Source organism: Embiotoca jacksoni, unplaced genomic scaffold (genome assembly GCF_022577435.1).
Source record: "Embiotoca jacksoni isolate LCO1_2020_lvr unplaced genomic scaffold, fEmbJac1.0.p SCAF_43, whole genome shotgun sequence".
Lineage (NCBI taxonomy): Eukaryota > Metazoa > Chordata > Actinopteri > Embiotocidae > Embiotoca > Embiotoca jacksoni.
This window is the reverse complement of record NW_027185396.1, coordinates 1,355,392-1,375,143: the sequence shown is the minus strand read 5'-3', so window position 1 is coordinate 1,375,143 and position 19,752 is coordinate 1,355,392. Positions and strand designations below refer to the sequence as shown.

Below are 19,752 nucleotides of genomic sequence, written 5' to 3'. Positions count from 1 at the left end.
GACAACTATTGTGTTAAAATTAGCCACATCGGACTGACATTTTCTGAAAGCTCAGATGAGTTCATGTGTTGTGAAGTTGCTGACCTCTACAAGATAGTGAAGGCCGTGGAGGTTAATTTCCTGTTGGATGTTTAGCTATAATTTCAGTTGTCATTTTTCTTCATAACTCAATATGCTCGTGTTTCCCAAAAACTTGAGACGTAAAATGTAACAGAACGATGTCCAAAAAGAATTTCAAATTTTGATTTGTCAGACCAAAGCACAGTCCACCATCTTCAATCAGCAATGGCCCAAAGAAGGTGGAAGTGTTCCTGGATAATGTTCACATCTGGTTTCTTCTTTGCATGGTAAAGTTTTAACCTGCATTTGTGGTTGCAGTGGCGAACTGTGTTCTCAGCCAATGGTTTTCAGAAGTGTTTCTGAGCCCATGCAGTGATTTCCACTACAGATTTGTGTCTGTTTTTAATGCACTACCATCTGAGGGTCCAAAGATCATTACCATCCAATGCGTACAGTGATTTCTCTGGATTATCTGCATCTTTTAATGATATTACGTACCATAAAAAAAAAAATCACCAAATCTTTGCAATGTTACACTGAGGAACATTATTCTTAGATTGTTGCACTATTCTCCCATGCAGTCTTTCACAGAGGGGTGAACCCTCCATCTGGTAATTGAATTGTCCCTGTTATCCTGTAAATATTAGTTTTTTATAAAGTTGTTCCGGAGCGGGCCTCCTGGATGCAGGCCAGAGTCTCTCCTTGATGTGGTTGTTAACATTTCTTATTGGAAAGTCAATAAAAAAAAATACACAGAGACACAAAGCAACTAAAATGAAACACAAAAAAAGACCGCAGAGAAACACAGAATGACTGCAAAGAGACAAACAACCAACAAAACAACTACAACCAGATGCAAATCAACGACAAAGGATTTTCTTTTTCAGTCTGGGGGTCTTGCATCTACATAGGATGTATGTGTGTGTGTGTGTGTGGAGGGGAGGGGGTTAATCATAATTGTTGGTCATAAATTTACTTTTTCAGAAGGATGTAATGAACTTTTTGTTGGATTCCAGTAAGGTTGGATGTCAGTAGTTCTGTGGATTTTGTCCATAACTGCCACGAAAATGTAAATACTAAAAATAATGTACATAGAAATCTTACAGTTGTCTTGTTTATTCTTGCAGGTTCTTTGATAAACACTGGTTGTTAGTGAGTTTACACAATACGTGGGTTTACTAAATGGTCCACCAGATGTCAGTACTGCTCAGCATAAAAACTACATGTAACTACACATTAATACCAAACTGATGTCCCCCATTTTGTTCACCAGTCAGAAAGGCAAGTGTGTGTTGTGACTGACTGACCACGCATGTGTGTACGGACATATCATTCACATACAGGTTGTTTATTCAAAAACTGTGGTTTTATTACAATGCAAGATGAATAATTTCTCTCTGACACACACACAGAAACATGTATTTCTATACTTGTGAGGACCCTTGTTGACAAATGCATTCCCTTGACTTGAACCCTTAAGCTCATCCATTATAACTAAATTTCCATAACTTAAACATGACATTAACACTTATTATAACATTTTAAAGTGCTCATTTAAAGTTATGCTCATAGTGAGGACCAGCCCCTTTGGATACCTTTGGACCCTGTCATATTATAAAACTCAAAACACTAAATGGACACTATGTTCACTAACCAAGTCTTCACACTGAAATTACTAATCTCTGTTGCAGGGGTTTCCTTTTTGTCCTCATACGGGAAGAGAGTCCCCACAATGTGACTGTGTGCTTTATGTCCCCACAACATGAGGAGGACAAGTGGACACACACTGTATGTGGCAGCTACATTCGTAACCCCAACACTTTTACTCATCCTGACCGGACAATTTAAGGTTGAGAGGAGCAGTCACAATGCAGAAATGTCCTTATTACAATGGTTTCAAACTGAAAGACACAAAGATATATATACAAACACGTGTTTGTACTTCTATCCTTGTGGGGACCTCCACTGACATAATGCATTTTTGAACATTTTAACCCTCAACTAAACACCTAACCCTAATTAACCCTAAGCCTGATGTAAACCTGACTTTAACCTGAACCCTAAAAGCAAGTCTGTGGTTTGAAAAGAGAAAAATGTACAAGAGCGCACGTGCACACACACACACACACACACACACACACACACACACACACACACGCGTGCACACACACACACACACACACACACACACACTGATATCACAGAGTCACACTTGTCTATGAGTCTTTATTTGTGTTTTTCATAGAGAACATTTAAAATGGTTCATACCCCCACAATAACTGACATCACTTCTCTGCTTTATAACACTGACACAGGAACAGGGGAACATGTACACAAGTACACAAACGCACAGTCACGAATTCAGCCCATCTACAGTGTTTCACCCCCCGCCCCCACCCCTCCCAAAAAAAGAAGAAAAAAACAAAACATTAACAAAAACATGAGACCCCGAGGACACACAGCCAAGGCCTGTCCCACTTTACAAAATGGTGCAGTAGCAAAGGAACAACCACATCTACAAAAGTAACAAAAATTACCTTACAATCTATTGTTGTGGAAGTGCTTGTAATTTTGGAAGTTTTGTACTTTTTTAAAAGGATATCAATATCAATGCCTAGAAAATCACCAGTAAAAATAGCTCATCTCTGTAAAAATGTGCTAGCAGGACAACCCTTGGCTGTGGATTTTTTTTTTTTCTTTGTCACAAACTATCCTTTTTTTGTCTTTTTTTTTTTTTTTTAAACCATTTTCAACTTGTCTTCAATACAACAACAATAACACTGTTTCCTCTTAATACAAATATGTACAGAGACTTCAACTTGTTTCAAAATAATGCCCTGCACACTGATGCATTATCTAGGGATGAACGATGATGATGATGATGATGATGATGATGATGATGTTCTTCAGATTCCTTCACAGAAACTGTCCATGCAGTTTGGTACCTGAATAGACAACATGAGATCACAGTTTCTTTCGCCTAACAAAAGCTTGTTGTTTTTGTATTATCTCCGTTACAGAGTGGCCTCTGCCTGTATGTAAAAGACACATTTTATTTTACAGAGTAACCCCCTCCCCCAACCACCCCACAACTACCCCTCCAGCTAACCCCCCCCCCCCCCTCCTAAAATAAGACATCTAGATCCAGACCAAATGTTTTCAGCAGTATTTGAACCAGGTGTAAACATATCCTATGTTGAAATGAGCGGAGTGAGAAAGGCACACATGATAAGACCACACAGCTTGAAACTACAGCGGCGGGGGGAGGAGGAGGTGAGGTGAGGGGAGGAGGGGGGGGGGGCAGGGGAGGGGTCTTTTGGTTTTGCTCAGCTTGATGAAAAAGTGCCACTCAGCTTGACATTTCTTTCTCGTGAGTTGTATTTCAGTGCTGTGTGTGTGTGTGTGAGTGTGTGTGTGTGTGTGTGAGTGTGCGTGTGTGCGTGTGCGTGTGTGTGTGTGTGTGTGTGTGTGTGCACGCGTCACCTTCTCCCTCCCCATTTAACACACAGCTGGATTTTGGTGCGGACTGTTTTCCCTGAAAGTTTAATTCCGCTAAAATTCATTTTCATCCCAGGCGCTCTGGGGAAACTGAGCTCTGACCAGTTTGTTGTTCCTTTGCGATTCCGGATAATAAAACTCGTCTCCACATCACTCAGTACTTTTATGTAAATAAGAAAACATACAGTGCGTGGGCGCACAACCGACCGTGGGCTGCGTTCGCTTTGTCAGCTGACATTTTTTTTTAAATGCTATTCTTTCATGGCCTCAGTGTTATTAATTTACATACCTCAGTAGACAATTTCATCAAGCAGTTTAAAAGGGGTCATGCCATATCAAATAAGTTAGGAGAATATTCACAGTCTTAAAACTCGGGTAGTACTCTCGTGCATTTCGGGAGGAAGAAAACGCTACTTTGTTAACCAAATGCATCCAAACTATCTTTCCTGAGGAAAAGTTACACAGAACATGAAGAGCAGGAGGGGGAGGAGGGGGTGGTGGTGGTGGTGCAGGGTTGGGGGGGAGGGGGGGATTAAAAGTCATAAAAAGCTTTGACATTCTTTTGAATGACAGACATGTATTTATGCAACAAACGCCTCCTCCTAAAACAAAGGGGAGATTGTGTAGCCTGGCAAATCAATTTCCCACTCCCACACACTCATCTCATTTCACACGAGGCCTTGATCCAGCCGCTGCTAACGCCTCTAGCCTCAGCTGACTGGCTGACCTATGGCATTGCTCTGTTCTGCTTTAGCAGCGCTCCCCGGTCACCTGAGAACCAAACTCTGCTTCCTGTCAATCTCTTTTGGTTTTCGTTTGGAAAAGAAAGTAACACTTCCTCTTTTCTTTTTCTTTTCTTTTAAATACATTTTTGAACCCCCCCTGAATCAAACAGACATCTCTCCATCCGTTCAGGTGGTTTTCTACGTGAACAGCAACAAACAGTCGGGACAAACGCTATTGCCCGTGATCTATTGGGGTTCTCACAAGTCGAGACTCAAATGCTGGCATTTTCAACAGTTATTCAGAAAGTGCACAAAGGAGTTTCATTCTACATTGGCTAAAAGCACATTTACAACATGCCTTTGACATCAGAGTTACACAAGGGTAATCTTACTGTACACCACAGCAGCTGCGACGCATCACTCAAAGGCAAGTTACACTAAAGTCTCCTACTTGCTTGTTTGGACATTAGAGAGCTCACAGCGAGCAGGCCTTCACCATTAAGAATACAATAACTGCACAATGCCGCTAACACTATGTGCAGAACATTATTCAGAGGCATCAATATCTTTTTTTTTTTTGTTGGTTTTTTTTTTTTTTTTTTTTTTACTATACATGAACTCACATGACACTTAGGAACAAAGAGCCAACCATCTAGTTTCAAATTGACAGTCATTTCTCAGATTCAGTAGTACAACATACAGTAGGTGTTTTTTTGACATTTCTGGATCAAGGACAGACAAGTAAAGGAAAGAAAACAAAAGGAACCCTATGAGAACACTTCCAAAGTATTGTACTGTATCATCAACAATGCCTACTTTGCCTCCAGCTTGACTGCATGGTATGTTTAAAGCCACAGTTGAGCAGGTCTTAGTGATATTCAATAAGGTGTAACTGCCTCCTATTGATAACGCCCCCTCACATCTCTTCTACACAGCAAGTGATCCTTTGATAACGTAATACAAGAGAAGAAGAAGAGCAAGTCAACAATTACACTGGAAAAATATATGTATGTTTATATTCATATATATAGCATCTTTAAAATCTATTTATACAGAATGTATATATAGTGTACTTATGGCCATCTTGGCAGAGAAATAAAGGCATCTGAAACAATCACCACTCTCTCGATGCCGTGGTCTTCTCGGGACCAGACATTGTTACATTGCAGAAATGTGAAGAATCAGGAAAGAAAGTGAGTTCTCTTCTTCTTTTTTTTCCTTTTTTTTTTGTCAGTGGCACTTTGTGCATCAAAAAATTAAAATCTAGAGTAAGGCTACAAGGGTGTGTATGTTTATCTGATAGAAGTTCGTCAAAGGAGGCCGTCCTACAGTATCCTCGAGGGTTGGATATGTCGCTGTGCGTGTGTGTGTGTGTGTGTGTGTGTGTGTGTGTGTGTGTGTGTGTGTGTGTGTGTGTGTGTGTGTGTGTGTGTGTGTTTTAGACCCATACATCCAGACTAAAACACTGCTGGAATAGAGCTCCATACATGTACCATTGTACTGATGTCAAGAATAAAGGAGAATCAAAAAGTATTCGTTAAGCAGCCATGGTACATCACAGAGGTTCTGGGTGAGCCAGTGCTGGCCGCTACAAAGCGCTTGGGAGAGGTAACATTTTCCAACAATTGTTTTATCTTTTTCACCTGACAAAAGCAAACAGGCAGAGACCGGATAGCAACAGGACAGTGATTGCTTTTGTTGGGTTATTTTTACAATCAGCTGCTGGTATGCCGCGGTATACGCCTCAGCAATCAAACAGTATTTGTATTGATTTTGTTTCTTTATTTAAATATTAGCAGTGGAGCTTTAAGACTACTCAGACTCAACCGTCACATCACGCACATAAATAACAAAATAAATATACAGCCATATCAGTCAATTTCTTTCATATTAAATAAATAATAAATACATACTTTCTTGTTTTTCTTCTCAGCAGTGGGAGTTTGAATGTAGCAGGAACAGAAAGAACGCAAACAAACGGGAGGAAAACAAGAAGAACCCCAAAAAAATATTTTTTTGTTGTTGTTGTTGTAAAATTATCAAAAAAATTGTCGTTGTTATAAAACATCTGCACTTAAAAAGGCTTTTAAAAAGTACTCCAAAACAAAATATGCCTTGTCAGTTATCTATATACTGTAGATTCTTAAAATATTGACGTAAGACATCTGAAAATCGCTTTGTGACCACGATCATCAGCAAAGATGCAATTTCTTTTGTGTGTTTTACAAAACAAAGTTAATAAATAGATTGCTTCAAATAAATAAACCTCAATAACATAAATGGCAATAAGTTACAATTTAAAAGTTCACAAGTTTAAATAATTCATATATAACAATAATTATTGTACCACAAAACTATTCATTGAAATGAAGTGCAAGTCCTATGTTGATAAATACTATTGATATGACTAACTGAATGTGAAATGTGTGCACACTATTACTATTATCATTTCAGTTAAAAAAAAAGAAAAAAAAAAAAGAAGAGGGGAAGGGGGGGTTAAACTGCTGCTTTTTAAAACATGATATCAGCTGTTCCTGGATCTGTCTCATGACCTTGCGTGAAGATTTCTTTTCCCTCCGGTGATGTCCTTGCTGCAGTAACACCACAAAGCAAACACACATTCAGTTTGGTGCATGCTTCATATTGCTGGAGTGTGTGTGTGGTCGCGGATCAGAGGGCTTTTTTTCAGAGCTAGTGAACGCACACGCTCGCCACAGTGAATGCTACGGGACAGCGGCGGGAGTCCGGCTCGTCCTCCACTTCCTGTCTCCGGGTTTCCTGCAAGTGTTCCCGCCCTTCCTCCGAGTTTCAGCCGCAGTGAAGCGCGAAAAAAAACGATCGGCCGCGCAACGATGAAACCCTCTCCAAAAACAGTTAAGGACACAGAAGAGACAACAGGTAAACATACAGCATATTAAAACCCCCAGATACAGTTTGTAGTAACATTAATCTTCTTTTCCATCCATCCTGACTGAAGGATCTGTTTCCTCCTCCGAATCCCAGCAGCAGCATGGTGTGGATTTTGGTCCGCGTCACTTTTCTTCAACAGAGTGCTCCCTGGGTTGATTCTTTTTAAGTTGCCGTTTATTTAAATAACCTGAATTCCCTTTTTTTGTTTGTTTTTGAATCATATTTCAATATATTGTAGAGTATTTCAACATCTCTCCTTCGTCTCTCCATCTCCATCACACTCTCTGCACTTCAGGACAGTTTGCTTTCGCTCCGTTTTGTGTGCCGAGCCTCAGACTTTGATGCCCTTCACAGCTTTGTTGATGCTCTCCAGCAGAGCCTTGTTCTCGGGGCTCTGGAAGCAGTCCTTGTTGGTGTACATATCAGTCAGGGTGCTCACGTAGCTGTCGAAGTTCTGCTCAGTGATTGGCTCCTGCTGTGGTGCAAACGACAACCAATCTCAGCTGAGAGGAGCAGGACAAACGAGGGGCCGTGTGCTTTCAATGCACCAGATTCACCTCCAAAACAAATGTGTCTAATCAATCAAAGAAGTGTGTGTTTGTGTGTGTTTGTGTGTGTGCGTGTGTTTGTGCGTGCGGACAGCCACTCACCATGTGTGGCAGGCGGATGTTAGCCAGGCTGCGGATGAGGGCGCGGCTCAGACCAGACAGCTCCATGAACAGAGCCTCGTTCTGCTCCTCGATCATCTTGTTCTCGTGCTCGATGCTCTTCAGGTTCTTCTCCATGGAGGAGATCTGCAACACACGAAAGACGAGGTTCAACCAGGGCACAAAGTTAAGTTCATATTTGAAGATATTATTAAATAAAAACTGTATTTTCTGTCATACTACAGATTCTAAGTGTGTATCCAAGTGTGTCATGGCTGACAGTGGTGAACATCTTCCTTCAGTACCATGATCACGCACACGATGTCGATTTTTGTTGACCCGATGCCGTACACACAGTCCTGCTGCTGGAAGTACTCACTAACGCCTTAAAATGCGGTTTAATCCGCTGCTGAAAATAGTCCCCAACAAACGCATTATTTCTTCCTGAAACCTACAGATGGCCATTCGTTCTCAACACAGTTCTTCTGTGCAGATTACAAAAAGGTACAAAATGAATGCACGTGGATCTTCTAGGTGAGTGGACACATCCAGACTGTGTTGTTGTCAATTGTTGTTAACCTCTTTCTGCAGCGCCTCCTGGTGTTTAATGATTTATTTACATGTGAAACTAAATTATTCATTAACCAAAACAGTTATCAATTTATCAGCTACAAATATGTGAAATTAGAAGTTTACAGGTGCTATAACTGTCTTGAAAGGAATAAAAGCATATTTAAACCTCCTTTGTATTCTGATTACAGCTGATTGGACCAAGTGTTTATTAAAATGTCAGACATTTTACTTGTCAACTTGCAGTTTGGTTCACTTGTTAACAAGAAACCAGAAACCAGGATATGTGCATTATAAAGACTCTTATGATTCATATTTTAGTGTGTTCACCAACAAACACACAAAAAAGTGCAAATTAAATTCTTTCAAAGACAACTCTCCAATATTTTCATTCAGAAAAAGGTTTTAATGCTCATCAGATTTGATGTACCAGAGATGCACACACATGAATGCACTTCCTGTATTTTGTGCTCTCAGGTCAGTGGCTCACGGCTTCATGTAGGACTCCTCATGCTCATCACTTGTCATCTCCTGCTTGGTCTTCCTCAATGGTTGTATCATTTATTTGTGTTTCTAGATTTACACTTTGTGCTGACGATGGCCCTTTGACCAAAACATGACATGTTTATTTTGTCACTTTTTACACATAAAATAAATTAACTTCTTTTTGCATCTTCTTTTTTTTTTCAGTGCATGGGAAGCTTTTCTATGAATTTTTGATGAAGCTACAGCGTACACCTGCTTTATGAAATTATTCAGCTTTGTTTAAATAAATAAAAACATATTGAATCAACATGTTTCTGTTCTTTCTTTTGCAGACGTCCCGTCATGGAGCTGCATGTCTCTGCTCTGTGATTGTCAACAACCAACAGTCCATGTCTTGTATCTCTATGCTGTCCTTTTCTGTCTCTGCTCTCCTCTCACCCCAACCGGTCGAGGTAGAAGCTCCGCCTACCTCTGAGCCTGGTTCTGTTGGAGGTTTCTTCCTGTTAAAGGGAGTTTTTCTTCCCTCTGTTGGAGGTTTTTCTCCCTTAAAGAGGAGTTCTTTCCCTCCTGTCTTATGTGGGAATTGTTGAATTGTTGGGTTTCTCTGTATAATATTGTAAAGTCTTGCTGTAAGGACTTTGATGTGTTAAGTGCCATGAAATAACCTGTTTTGATTTGGCGCTATATAAATAAAATAACAGTGAATTGAATTGAATTCTTGGTTTGGGGCTGAGTATGAACATAGTTTTGTACTTTTTTTAATAGAATTTCTTGACAATAGTAAAATATAGAATAACACCTGCCGTAGCCTTTGAAATGAACCAGTGTGACTTGGTAAATATTACAATATATAAGTGTAACAGTAGCATGAGTAGAAACGTTTATAAACTGAGTGAACTGACTGAATGATGCCGCTTCATTTTTATCTAAAGTTCAGCCTCCAGCTTCTGCTCTTCAGACTACAGTAAATACAGCCAGTAGCAACAAAGCAACAAACCCCCCGAGTGTACTGAAGTACAATATAATGTAATAAACCAATATATCAAATGCTGCTTAACAGACTCAGGTGACAGAACGGAGGACCTTCGGTCTCACATGTGATTTTAGATTTAATAAAACACACCAGCGTTTCCATCCCGTAAGGCCCACAAAAAACAACAACAGCGGCACACACCTGAGTCTGCAGGTTGACCATGTCGGCCTCCATCTCGTTGTTGGATTCATTGAGGTCGTTAATCTCTTTGTTGAGCTGCTTGATGTCCTCATCGTTGTCCAAAACTAAATCAGAAACCAGAAACACAGAAGAGAAGCTTAGTATCTGTACTGCAGCTGTTTTGCTGTCATCTGAATTTTCCATTTTATCTTTAGCTTTGCTGTTTTATTTGTAAGTATTTATTTGGAGTTATACTATCAATCCCAACCGTTCCGGTACCTGAACTGGGCTCCCGGTTTACCGAACCGTGGTACAACAAAAGGATTTCTTACTGTATATTCTAATGTCTTTGTTGTGTAAAGAGCCTCTTCATTGAAGTACTCCATAAATAAAAGTATGTTTCTTCCAGCCTGCAGACGTACTTACCGTCACTGGCCCTGAACTTGGTGCTCAGGTAGTCCTCTGAAGGGAACTTGGCCTTCTTCTTGGCGAACAAGGCTCTGGGGCATCCTGAGAGACTGGAGACACACAGAGGAGGTCACTGTGCTGCTTGAATGTCTGAGAGATCCAAATACATACAGGACGCGGTGCAGAAGAGCGTGTGTTAATGCACCAGCTCATGAAGGCCTCTTGAAATATGGTTATTTATTTGAATTAGATTTCTTTTTTAATCCAATGTCAACCCAACTAAGGAAACCATAAGTCAAAAGAAGAATGTTCTCTCCTTGTTACTTGAATATTTGGGGGGGGGGGACTGCGGAAAAAGGAAGCCTGACCCTGTCCAAATATTACAAATACTCTCACCAACATCTCTACAGACTAATGAACATGTTGTTTTTCTGTTTTTATAGAGTTTTACATGTTTTGACTATTTACTGGTCAGATACAAGGACAAATTAAACAACAACTGGTTCTTTTAACATTTCTTTTGAACTGAAAAACAAAAACAAGGACACAAAATGTTCATAAATGAGCTTTAGAGGTGAAAACTGTTCAACTTTAGACTGATGAGCCAGGCTCATGTTTTCTGTTCCTCCAGTCTCTATGAGATAAGATAGCAAATCTCCTGTTGCGAGCACCGACCATCGCCTTATTGCACAATAGTTTCACCGAAGTATCGGCAAGAAAAAAATGTAATTATCAAAATGTTGAACTACTCGTTAATTAATTAATTTAGAGGCAAGAAAAAGTCATTGTTATGAAGGACAAGTGTTAAGTTCTGAGTATTAAGTCCTGACCTTTCACGTCCTTCACGTCATTATGCACCACTCACAAAATTATTGTGATTCAAAATTAAACAGAGTTACAATCACAGTAAATGAGTAAGCTCCAATACAGAAATACTGATTGCTTTTAATATTTGTAGTTATGTCTTTCAAGTACCAATTAAAGTCAAAATAATCAGCTGTTAGTTGTGAGATAAGGTTTGGATTTGACAACAGTTTATAAAATCTTGATCCAATTTTGAATCTCTTTTTAAATAACATTAGAAACACATTTGAAAAATAACTCTACAGAGATCTAAATATTCAATTTAGATCAGTGCTTATTGTTGAGTGGCTGCACAATTACTGATTGCTAATTTATGCTAAAGTCTTCTATGGGTTAATCAAATTTATGGCTCAAATGTCAAAAGAGTCCAAGTCATGTGACCCAAATCCACACCTCTACTTCCTGTTTCTGATGTTGTTTCCTTGTCAGACCAAACATGGAAACATAACTGACCCACAGCCTACCCAAGGACTGATTTCAAACTAAACGGTCGGTGTGCAGCTCACCTGCGGTGTGTGAGGAAGCTGCCGTTGGCGTGTCCGGAGCCGTCACAACCGGGGGTGGGGCAGATGGGCCCCTCTGTCTTGAAGGCCTTCCAGTTGAAGGGCGTGCCGTTCAGGAGACCCTCCTTCTGCCTGCGGGCCGCCAGCGGACACCCGTAGGCGCTGCGGTGCGTGGCGTACTTGCCGCTGATGTGACCGAGGCTGTCGCAGCCCGGCACCGGGCATCTGCAGGGAGCGCAGGGAAGGAGATGAAGGAGATGAAGGAGATGAAGGAGAGGAGAGCAGCAGGACAGAGAGAGGAAGAGGCGGTGAAGCAAGGCAGCGGGGGAGAGAAGTAAAGAGAGCGAGGAGGGACACGGGTTAGAGGAGAAGAACCCCAAAACATCAACTGTAGAGAAAGTTGAGATTATCTGAATAATAATTTAAAGGTATAAACTTTCTCTACTGGCCTAAATTCATTTACATCAAGTTCTTACATCTATGTATGACATATTATAATTATTATCATTACCATGAATAATATTGTTAATTAAGGTTTAGCACATACTGTTATCAACATGCTGCCATATTAACAGTTTTGTGTGCAAATGCAATATGAAGCCCATGTATTTCTGATGTACTGACAATGTACTCTACAATAGTCTACCATTCAGAATCAGTATCTGCAGTAAGTGTATTTTCTCATCAGTAAGGGCCTTACTGTTTGATCAAATTACGGGGGCAGGTCACTACCTCTGCATGTGATTCACAGGGACCTTCTTCCCTCTCCCTCGCTCTCTCGCTCTCTCTCTCTCTCTCTCTCTCTCTCTCTGTCTCTCTGTCTTTCTTTTATTGCATTTTACTTTTACCGTCAGTCACGCTAATAGCAGACATTATGGCTTTCTGAGCGGTACGAACTTTAAAAGCTCGGAGTCCTCCTGGTTGTCCTTGGTAGGAGTTTTAATTCCACTTTTCTTGGCACGCGGGCACCCAGAGATACTGAAAACAGAAAGTACGGAGTTGATAACATAGGGTTGAAAAAAAAGCTCTGGTGAAGTGATTGCTTGATAAAGGGAGAGAACATTAGAAGGAAGAATAATTTTACAGAGGTTGTTCAACCAAATGACAAAAAGATGCCTAATATGGCCGAAAATAGGATCATGAAAAGGTGTGGAAAATGTGTGAGTATGTGGATCCTGTCTAAGTCTACTGTGAACTGTCACTAGGCCTCTCTGACTGACCGTGTGCATGTGTGTTCATGTGTGTGTGTGTGTCTGTGTGTGTGTGTGTGTGTGTGTGTGTGTGCGTCTGTGCATGCGGTTGTGTTTTGTTACCTTCTGTGAGAGGCGTAGTTTCCTGTGATGTGACCCGAGCCGTCACATCCCGGAGTCGGGCATCTGGGAAAAAGAGAAACACAATCTTTAATGTTTAGCAGACGAAAACGACAAAAAACATGTAAACAGTAGTTATGAAAATGGAATTATGCAATGAAGGAAATGGGGAGCTGGTTAATTCTGCTAATTTTTTTAAGCTACTTTTATGCATATTTGTTTAAAATCCAATCTTTTCAGGCTCTTTGCCATTTAAATACTGTCTGTATCCGTCTATAGTGAGCTGTGAAAAAGCCTAGCTTCTAGTAAAGAGCTATGCACACTCCAGAAAAACGGTTTCATTTCACATTTACATGAACTGATTGAAGTGAAAGCAAGCGTAGACCAAGCCAGATGCAGAAAAAAACCACCATGACAGATGCAGCAGCAGCAGAGGCAGCAGCCAGCAACAAAAGATAAGTTAATGTCAGCAGAATGAAGCACTGTGGCGCCGGACGGTGTCGGGAACAGCGCGCTGAAGTGGCAGCGAAAAGGCAATGAAGGTGTAGAGCAGACATACTTGAGTTCAGGGGTGTGGGCCGCCATGAGGGACCGAAGGCTCTTATCAGCGAGAGGACACCCAGACAGACTGAGAGAGAAAGAGAGAAAGGAGAAAGAGCAAAGGACGGGCAGAGGAAGAGAAGGACGGAAAAAAAAAAGGGGGGACGAGGGAAGCGAGGGGTGTGAGGGGATTGAAAGGAGAGAGGAGAAAGACGTGAGTGAAGGGAAATCAAGAATGCAAGGCATACCAAGGTCATTTAGGAAGAAGAGGACAGACAGCAAGAAGTAAATTACTGATGCATATCAAAGTCAATGACTGTCTTTGCTTCCCGGGCTCACACTACATTATTGCCTCTGGCATGTCAGGATCAAATAAAATATTTGAATTAGTCTTGGTGCGCCTGCTTTAGACTCCGGCTCGGAGTGGGCAGCCGAGGAAGAGTCTCAGCGGAGCTAACATTTCATTGAAGGGCTTATAAATAGAGCACGGGCATGTCGTATCACCCAAATAGTTCTGCAGCTGTGCATACCTGCGGTGGGACGCATAGTTTCCAGTGATGTGACCGCTGCCGTCACAGCCAGGTGTAGGACACCTGCACAGGAGCAGGAGATACACGGAGGGGAAGAGAGAGTTAGAAAACCTGCTGAACATCCTACATGAACAAGATGGAAGCAGATGCTTTATTCTAACCATCTAAGCATATGGCCTAAAGCTTGTAGTGTAAACACACTTAAGCCCTGTTAAGATCCACTTTTGCTGGTTTACCATCAGATAATATCAGCACAAAGTAAGCTGCATGTTTCAAACGGGTTGTAATTTTTCTTGACTAGCGAGCCATTTGGCCACGCCCCTTCACGACACCCGTCAGTCGTGGTAAAAGATTTTTTTTACCACAACTGACGGGTGTGTTTTTACATACTGTATGTTCAAGCCGCAAAAAAAGCCGATTCTTTTCAGAGAAGATAAATAAATAATAATAATAATTCCTTGCATTACAATAGAGCCTTCACACCACTCGGTGCTCGGGCCCTCATTAATCATTGGTGTGTTTTGGGTGTAACATAATATAAACCAACCACGGTGTCATCGCCCATTCTCCCTTTAAGAGACAGGTGTGTTTGCAGTTATAACGGTGAGTTTGCCAGGAAGTAGGAGGTAAGACTTCCCTGCAGAGGAAGCAGATCTGCTTGTGTGCAGATTGAGCCGACCGATATTCACAATATCAATCTTTCAAATTGCAAGTAGCCTAATTTTAGCCTCATGAGTGCAAGTACATGTACAAGTTAAAAAAAAACCATGGAAAAGGAAAACTGTGTTGGTCTGAAACAAACAAAGACACTTTGTCTTGTCACTTACGAGAGCAGCTCCTTCTTGCTATCCTTGGGCTGAAACTTGACTTTGAAGCTCGGGGTCGTGACCTCTCCGGGGTACTTCCTCTCCTCCAGACAGTCCTGCATCATGTCGCAGTCCTCCGGGTCGGAGGAGACGTACGACTGGCCGGTGTGCTCCATCTGAAAATGAATGGACGCTCTGGTTAATTCCACCGCGGTCCTTTTATTATTTAGATAGTTCCAGCCTGTTGCTGCGTGGATTGATTGCTTTTGAGGCCTTTCTTTTGAATGATGGCTTTCTCGCAGTAGTTTGCATATTTGTAAACAAGCAAAGAAACTTTGCAAAACAGCATGTGCACCCAGTCCCCGTTTATTCTTTTGTAGACAAGTGATGTTTCCAAATGCAGAATGTCCTCATAAAAAATTAACATTCAAGGCCCTTTATATTTCTTTTGAAAAAGTTCAAAGGAGTGAAATTAGCATATGCCAAATCCAGGATGGTGCAATGCACCTGACACACCACCTCTGTTACACAGTGCAATGTTTTAACTGTACAGTAACTCTCACATTTCACTGAAATAAATAATAGAAAGAGGAAAAGGGGACAGGAAATAAGGAAAGGGGATTAGACAAAGACAAAGTGATGTAAATAATTAAGCATTTTCATTCAAAAGGCTTCGGGTGGGATTTTGTCTGTTGTTATTTATGTTGCAATATCTCCTCTGTGAAAACGTCCCAGGAAGAACTGCGTGTTTGCAGCTGGTACTTTTGCTCCGTCTGATTGCACTGACCTCGTCCATTTCCTCCTCCCTTTGGCGGTTGGGTTTAGTGTAGTCTAGAGGTCCCTCCCAATCCTCCTGCTTGTAGGCGAGTAAGTTCGGTGACGTCATCCCGCTGCTTCCACTGTGATGGAGTGAGGAAGAGGAGGAGGAAGAAGGGTCTGGGGACCGAACCCCGGGGCTGGTGCCGGACAGGCTGCCTTCTCGCTTAATGGGCTTCTTCATACTCAGGTCCAGGGTGCCGTTCTCGTCCACCTCAATGCCCATTTCCTGGAGAGAAAGCATCGGGAGTTCAGAGCTCAGGAGGCGTCATCGGCTGGATGAACCAACTCACTTCTTAAAACTCAAGAATTTAAAAATAAATAAACACATGAATACATAAAATCATTATGAAATACATTCATTATTTATTATACCCATTTTTATTAAGTGTCTATATTAGGAGTTCTTAGGAGGAAATTTGCATTTTCAGAATCTGCTTGTTTACCTGCCCTTCACTTTACACTGTTAAGCTCAACAACAGCTCCTGTGGGCCAGTGAACGCAACACCTGAGCCATGTGTCTTTCTCTGAAGCACTGAGCGGAACACCGAACTGAGCGCCATCTTGTGAGAAACTTTCAACATTATTCAGCCATGTGATTATTTTATTGAGTAAAAGGCAGTGGGTTCAATCAGTCCCATTATTAATAAAAACGATTCGCCATAACCTCAGACCTTGGAGGAAATCGTCGGTTTTCCCACTAGCAGTGGTCAGATATGGTTGTTATTTGGTGATGTCAAGTTAAAATGGATGGAGACTTGATTTTACAGGTTCTACCTCCACTGTGTGAGTCCCTGCTCTAACGTGCCATCTTTAAACATGGCACGTTACCCAAAATTCAACGCATTGTGACGTCAACTTTGCATTTCAATGCTGAAGACAACTCCAAGCTCAACCTGGCTGGCTACGTAGGTAGTGTGTGTGTGTGTGTAGCCTCGCTAAGCTAAATAAAAGCGGAGGTAATTACCGTGTCATTATATTTACTTTTTTCAATCGAGTTGGTTTTGGATCTTTTATAGAGTCAACTCTACATTTAAGAGATTTAGTTATTTCATGCTAAAGACTTAAAGGTGCCATGCATAGTTGGTAACTAATGGAGGAAAAGAGCTATAAATTGCTAATGCAGACTCTCTAATACACTTCAGTGTGTATGAAAGGCAGTCTCGTTGATGATTGTGAGTATATTTATAATCCTGTTGAGCAGATTCAGATATTAACATACCTACATTTTTCCAGGATAATAACCTACTAACACAAACTGAACTTTGATGTGGTGAAATGATTGATTCCTTCCATCCCTCTCCACCTCTTTGTAAAATTGCCCTCCAGCTTGTTCCAAACAAACATTTATAGCGTCGCACAGCAGCTGTGATGCACTTTTTCTGCACACTCGAGTTCTGAACACTACCTTTATCGCTTAAGAATGTTAGTCATGATATCTAATGTGCTCTGGTGCCAACAGCGCCAACACCATGCCTCATCTCTCCATGCTTTATTATAGTGCTGGCAGGTGAAAAAAAAAGAAAAAAAAAAAAAGGAGAGGGGGGGGGCATGTTTTGTGCATTCATGTAAAATGGCGCTCATATGCGTTGGTCAAGGGCCAGAAAAATCAAAGGGTACGCAGAGGAGGAAGGGAAAACGGGAACAGTTCCCAGAAATGTCCCAGGTTGATGAGCTCAGTGTTCCAGTGTTTCAATATTGGATTTCAACTGGCTCCAACTCTGATTCCAGATCAGTCCCCAGCTGATCTGCGCAGCGAAGGCCTGCTCTTGGATTGGTGCCTCGCTGAACAACACCTTGCTCTGATTTGCTGCCAGAGACATTCATTTCCACTTTTTATCTTCCTAAAACCATGTCAGGAAATCGAAAAATGATGAAGCAGTCACTTTCTCTCCTCTGTGAGGCAAAAAGGCTTTTAAAAATCACAATATGGGGGAAAGTGGTGCTCCAATTACACCTCCTGTGCACAGAGAGGGGAAAGATGGAGAAATAGAGAGGTATGGATGGAGACAGATAGAGGAGCAGTGAGACTTACATCGGGAGGAAGAGACCACGATAAAAGATAGTGAAAGGAGATGTGAAAAGAAAATGAAAGAAAGAGTGGCGGGGGTGGAGAAAGAGAGTGGGAGATCCGTCCGGCAGATAATGAAAAAAGGCTACCTGGTGGAAAAGTAATCCAGGGAACTGGCAGTCAGCCAAATTCAATAACAACATGAAAAGTGTGTGGGATGGAGGGATGAAACGATGAAAGGATGGGAGAGGTGATGCAACTGAATCTCAACACCATCCTGTTGCTGTAAGCCAATGCATCCTGATGATGTATTCATGCAGAGTTGATGGGGAAAGAAAAAAGAAAAGAGCGAGAAGAGAGGAGAGGAGAGGAGAGGAGAGGAGAGGAGAGGAGAGGAGAGGAGAGGAGAGGAGAGGAGGAGGCATACCCACTGCTCTCCCCTCTCATCTCACCAGCTGTGGCCTGCGATGTTTCATCTGCACTACAATCAGCTAATAATCTCTTTCTCAGACTGCTACGAAGAGAGGAACAAGGCAACACTTTACAATAAAACCATCCACATCTGACCCATTTTAAATCAATTTCATTTTTGATCAGCTGAGACTGATGCTGAATTGATTTATTGTGCCGTATTCCTTGAAGAATGCAGATGAAACTGCTGTCGGTTTACCTTGTTTTGGGGTTTGGTGCTGAGGTTTTCGGGTTTCTCCCAGCAGCGAGTGGACAGGTTGAGGATGGCGGTGGCAGCCATGTGAGCAGCTTCAGCGTCGTGCGAGTAGTCGTAGGCCAAGGAGGAGCTCTTCCCGTAACCGTGGAGACTGAGGCTGGGCGACGATGACTTGGGGAATGAGGGCTTGGCTATAGGAGAAGAAAAAAAATAAATCCCAATTTAAGCCCGGTTAGTCTGTTCAAGTAATTCATAATAACTGATACTACACAGGTAAACAGAGGAAAAAAGGCTTAAAACGTGAAAGACCTGAAGGTAGGAAAATGATAGCTGGACTTTAAAAGGAATAGTTCACATTTTAACTATATCACCAAGCAACAGCTCTAAAGCTCCCTAACTAACGTTACATCACACATTCTTGAGAAGTCACTACTTTCAGCTAAGACAACAAAGCTCTCCGTAAAACCACAACTAGTTGTTATTACACTGGTTTTAAAATGAAAAATCGAAAAAAAAAATACGACACAAATATCCATGATCCTCTCTTACTTTTGAAGGCTTTGGGTGAGGTTTCGCTGGTGGGCATCTTTGGAACAAGCAAGCGGTTCCCGAACACTTGGGCGTCGAAGCTCGCGTAGTCGAAAGACACCTTGGAATACTTCTCCAGCTCCTTGGCCAGGTTGGCACGGGGCGTGGAGGGCCCCATGTTGGGCCTGTAGCTGCCATACGGGGGCACCTCCAGCTGCTTCACAAAGCACATGGGCCTGTGGAGAAGGGGTGGGGGGGAGAGGGGGTGTAGGAGAGGGAGAGGACGTCAAGGTGGCGGATTAAAGATCAAATTAAGCAGAAAAGTGGAACAGAGCAGATGAGGGAAGATGAGAAATAAAAAGGGGATTGATGCAATAAAGAGACAGAAAACAAACAGAGAGGGGAAAAAAAAAAGAGTAAAGGAATGAGAGAAAGAGGTGGAGTGAAATAGAGAGAGCAAAGATAGGGGCAACGGTGTACTTAGCAGGAGTGCAGCAGGATTAAAAGCTCTCTTATCAGCAGAGGGCACATTTGCATGTTGTACAGCATGGAATTTATGAGCTTTAAGCCCTCTCGTTTTCCTGGAGAGCCTGGGCCTTTGTCAGACCTGTTGGTGTAAATCCACTGATAGACCAGGGAGAGGCAAAGGGGTGGGGGTGGCGGGGTGGGGGGTGAAGAGTAGGAGGAGGAGGAGAAGAGAAAGAAGGGGGAGTGGTGGAA

The 19,752-nt window shown here is 41.8% G+C and overlaps 1 protein-coding gene across 4 annotated transcripts in view; it reads right to left on the bottom strand.

The window, feature by feature from the left end:
- Positions 1-2,272: 2,272 nt before the first annotated feature.
- Positions 2,273-19,752, bottom strand: part of myt1b (myelin transcription factor 1b) — a 32,927-nt gene continuing 15,447 nt past the window's right edge. For 2 of the 4 annotated variants that reach the window (XM_069169284.1, XM_069169287.1), the window contains 13 exons: positions 19,054-19,268; positions 18,508-18,695; positions 15,798-16,055; positions 15,032-15,186; positions 14,205-14,267; positions 13,694-13,762; positions 13,138-13,200; positions 12,722-12,802; positions 11,828-12,049; positions 10,476-10,567; positions 10,071-10,174; positions 7,844-7,987; positions 2,273-7,668 (listed from right to left, as the gene is read on the bottom strand). In XM_069169284.1, the coding sequence (XP_069025385.1) occupies positions 7,525-7,668; positions 7,844-7,987; positions 10,071-10,174; positions 10,476-10,567; positions 11,828-12,049; positions 12,722-12,802; positions 13,138-13,200; positions 13,694-13,762; positions 14,205-14,267; positions 15,032-15,186; positions 15,798-16,055; positions 18,508-18,695; positions 19,054-19,268 (1,798 nt within the window). In that variant the 3' untranslated portion in view covers positions 2,273-7,524. The remainder of the gene's footprint in view (positions 7,669-7,843; positions 7,988-10,070; positions 10,175-10,475; positions 10,568-11,827; positions 12,050-12,721; positions 12,803-13,137; positions 13,201-13,693; positions 13,763-14,204; positions 14,268-15,031; positions 15,187-15,797; positions 16,056-18,507; positions 18,696-19,053; positions 19,269-19,752) is intronic. The other 2 variants (XM_069169285.1, XM_069169286.1) reach the window with 2 other exon arrangements.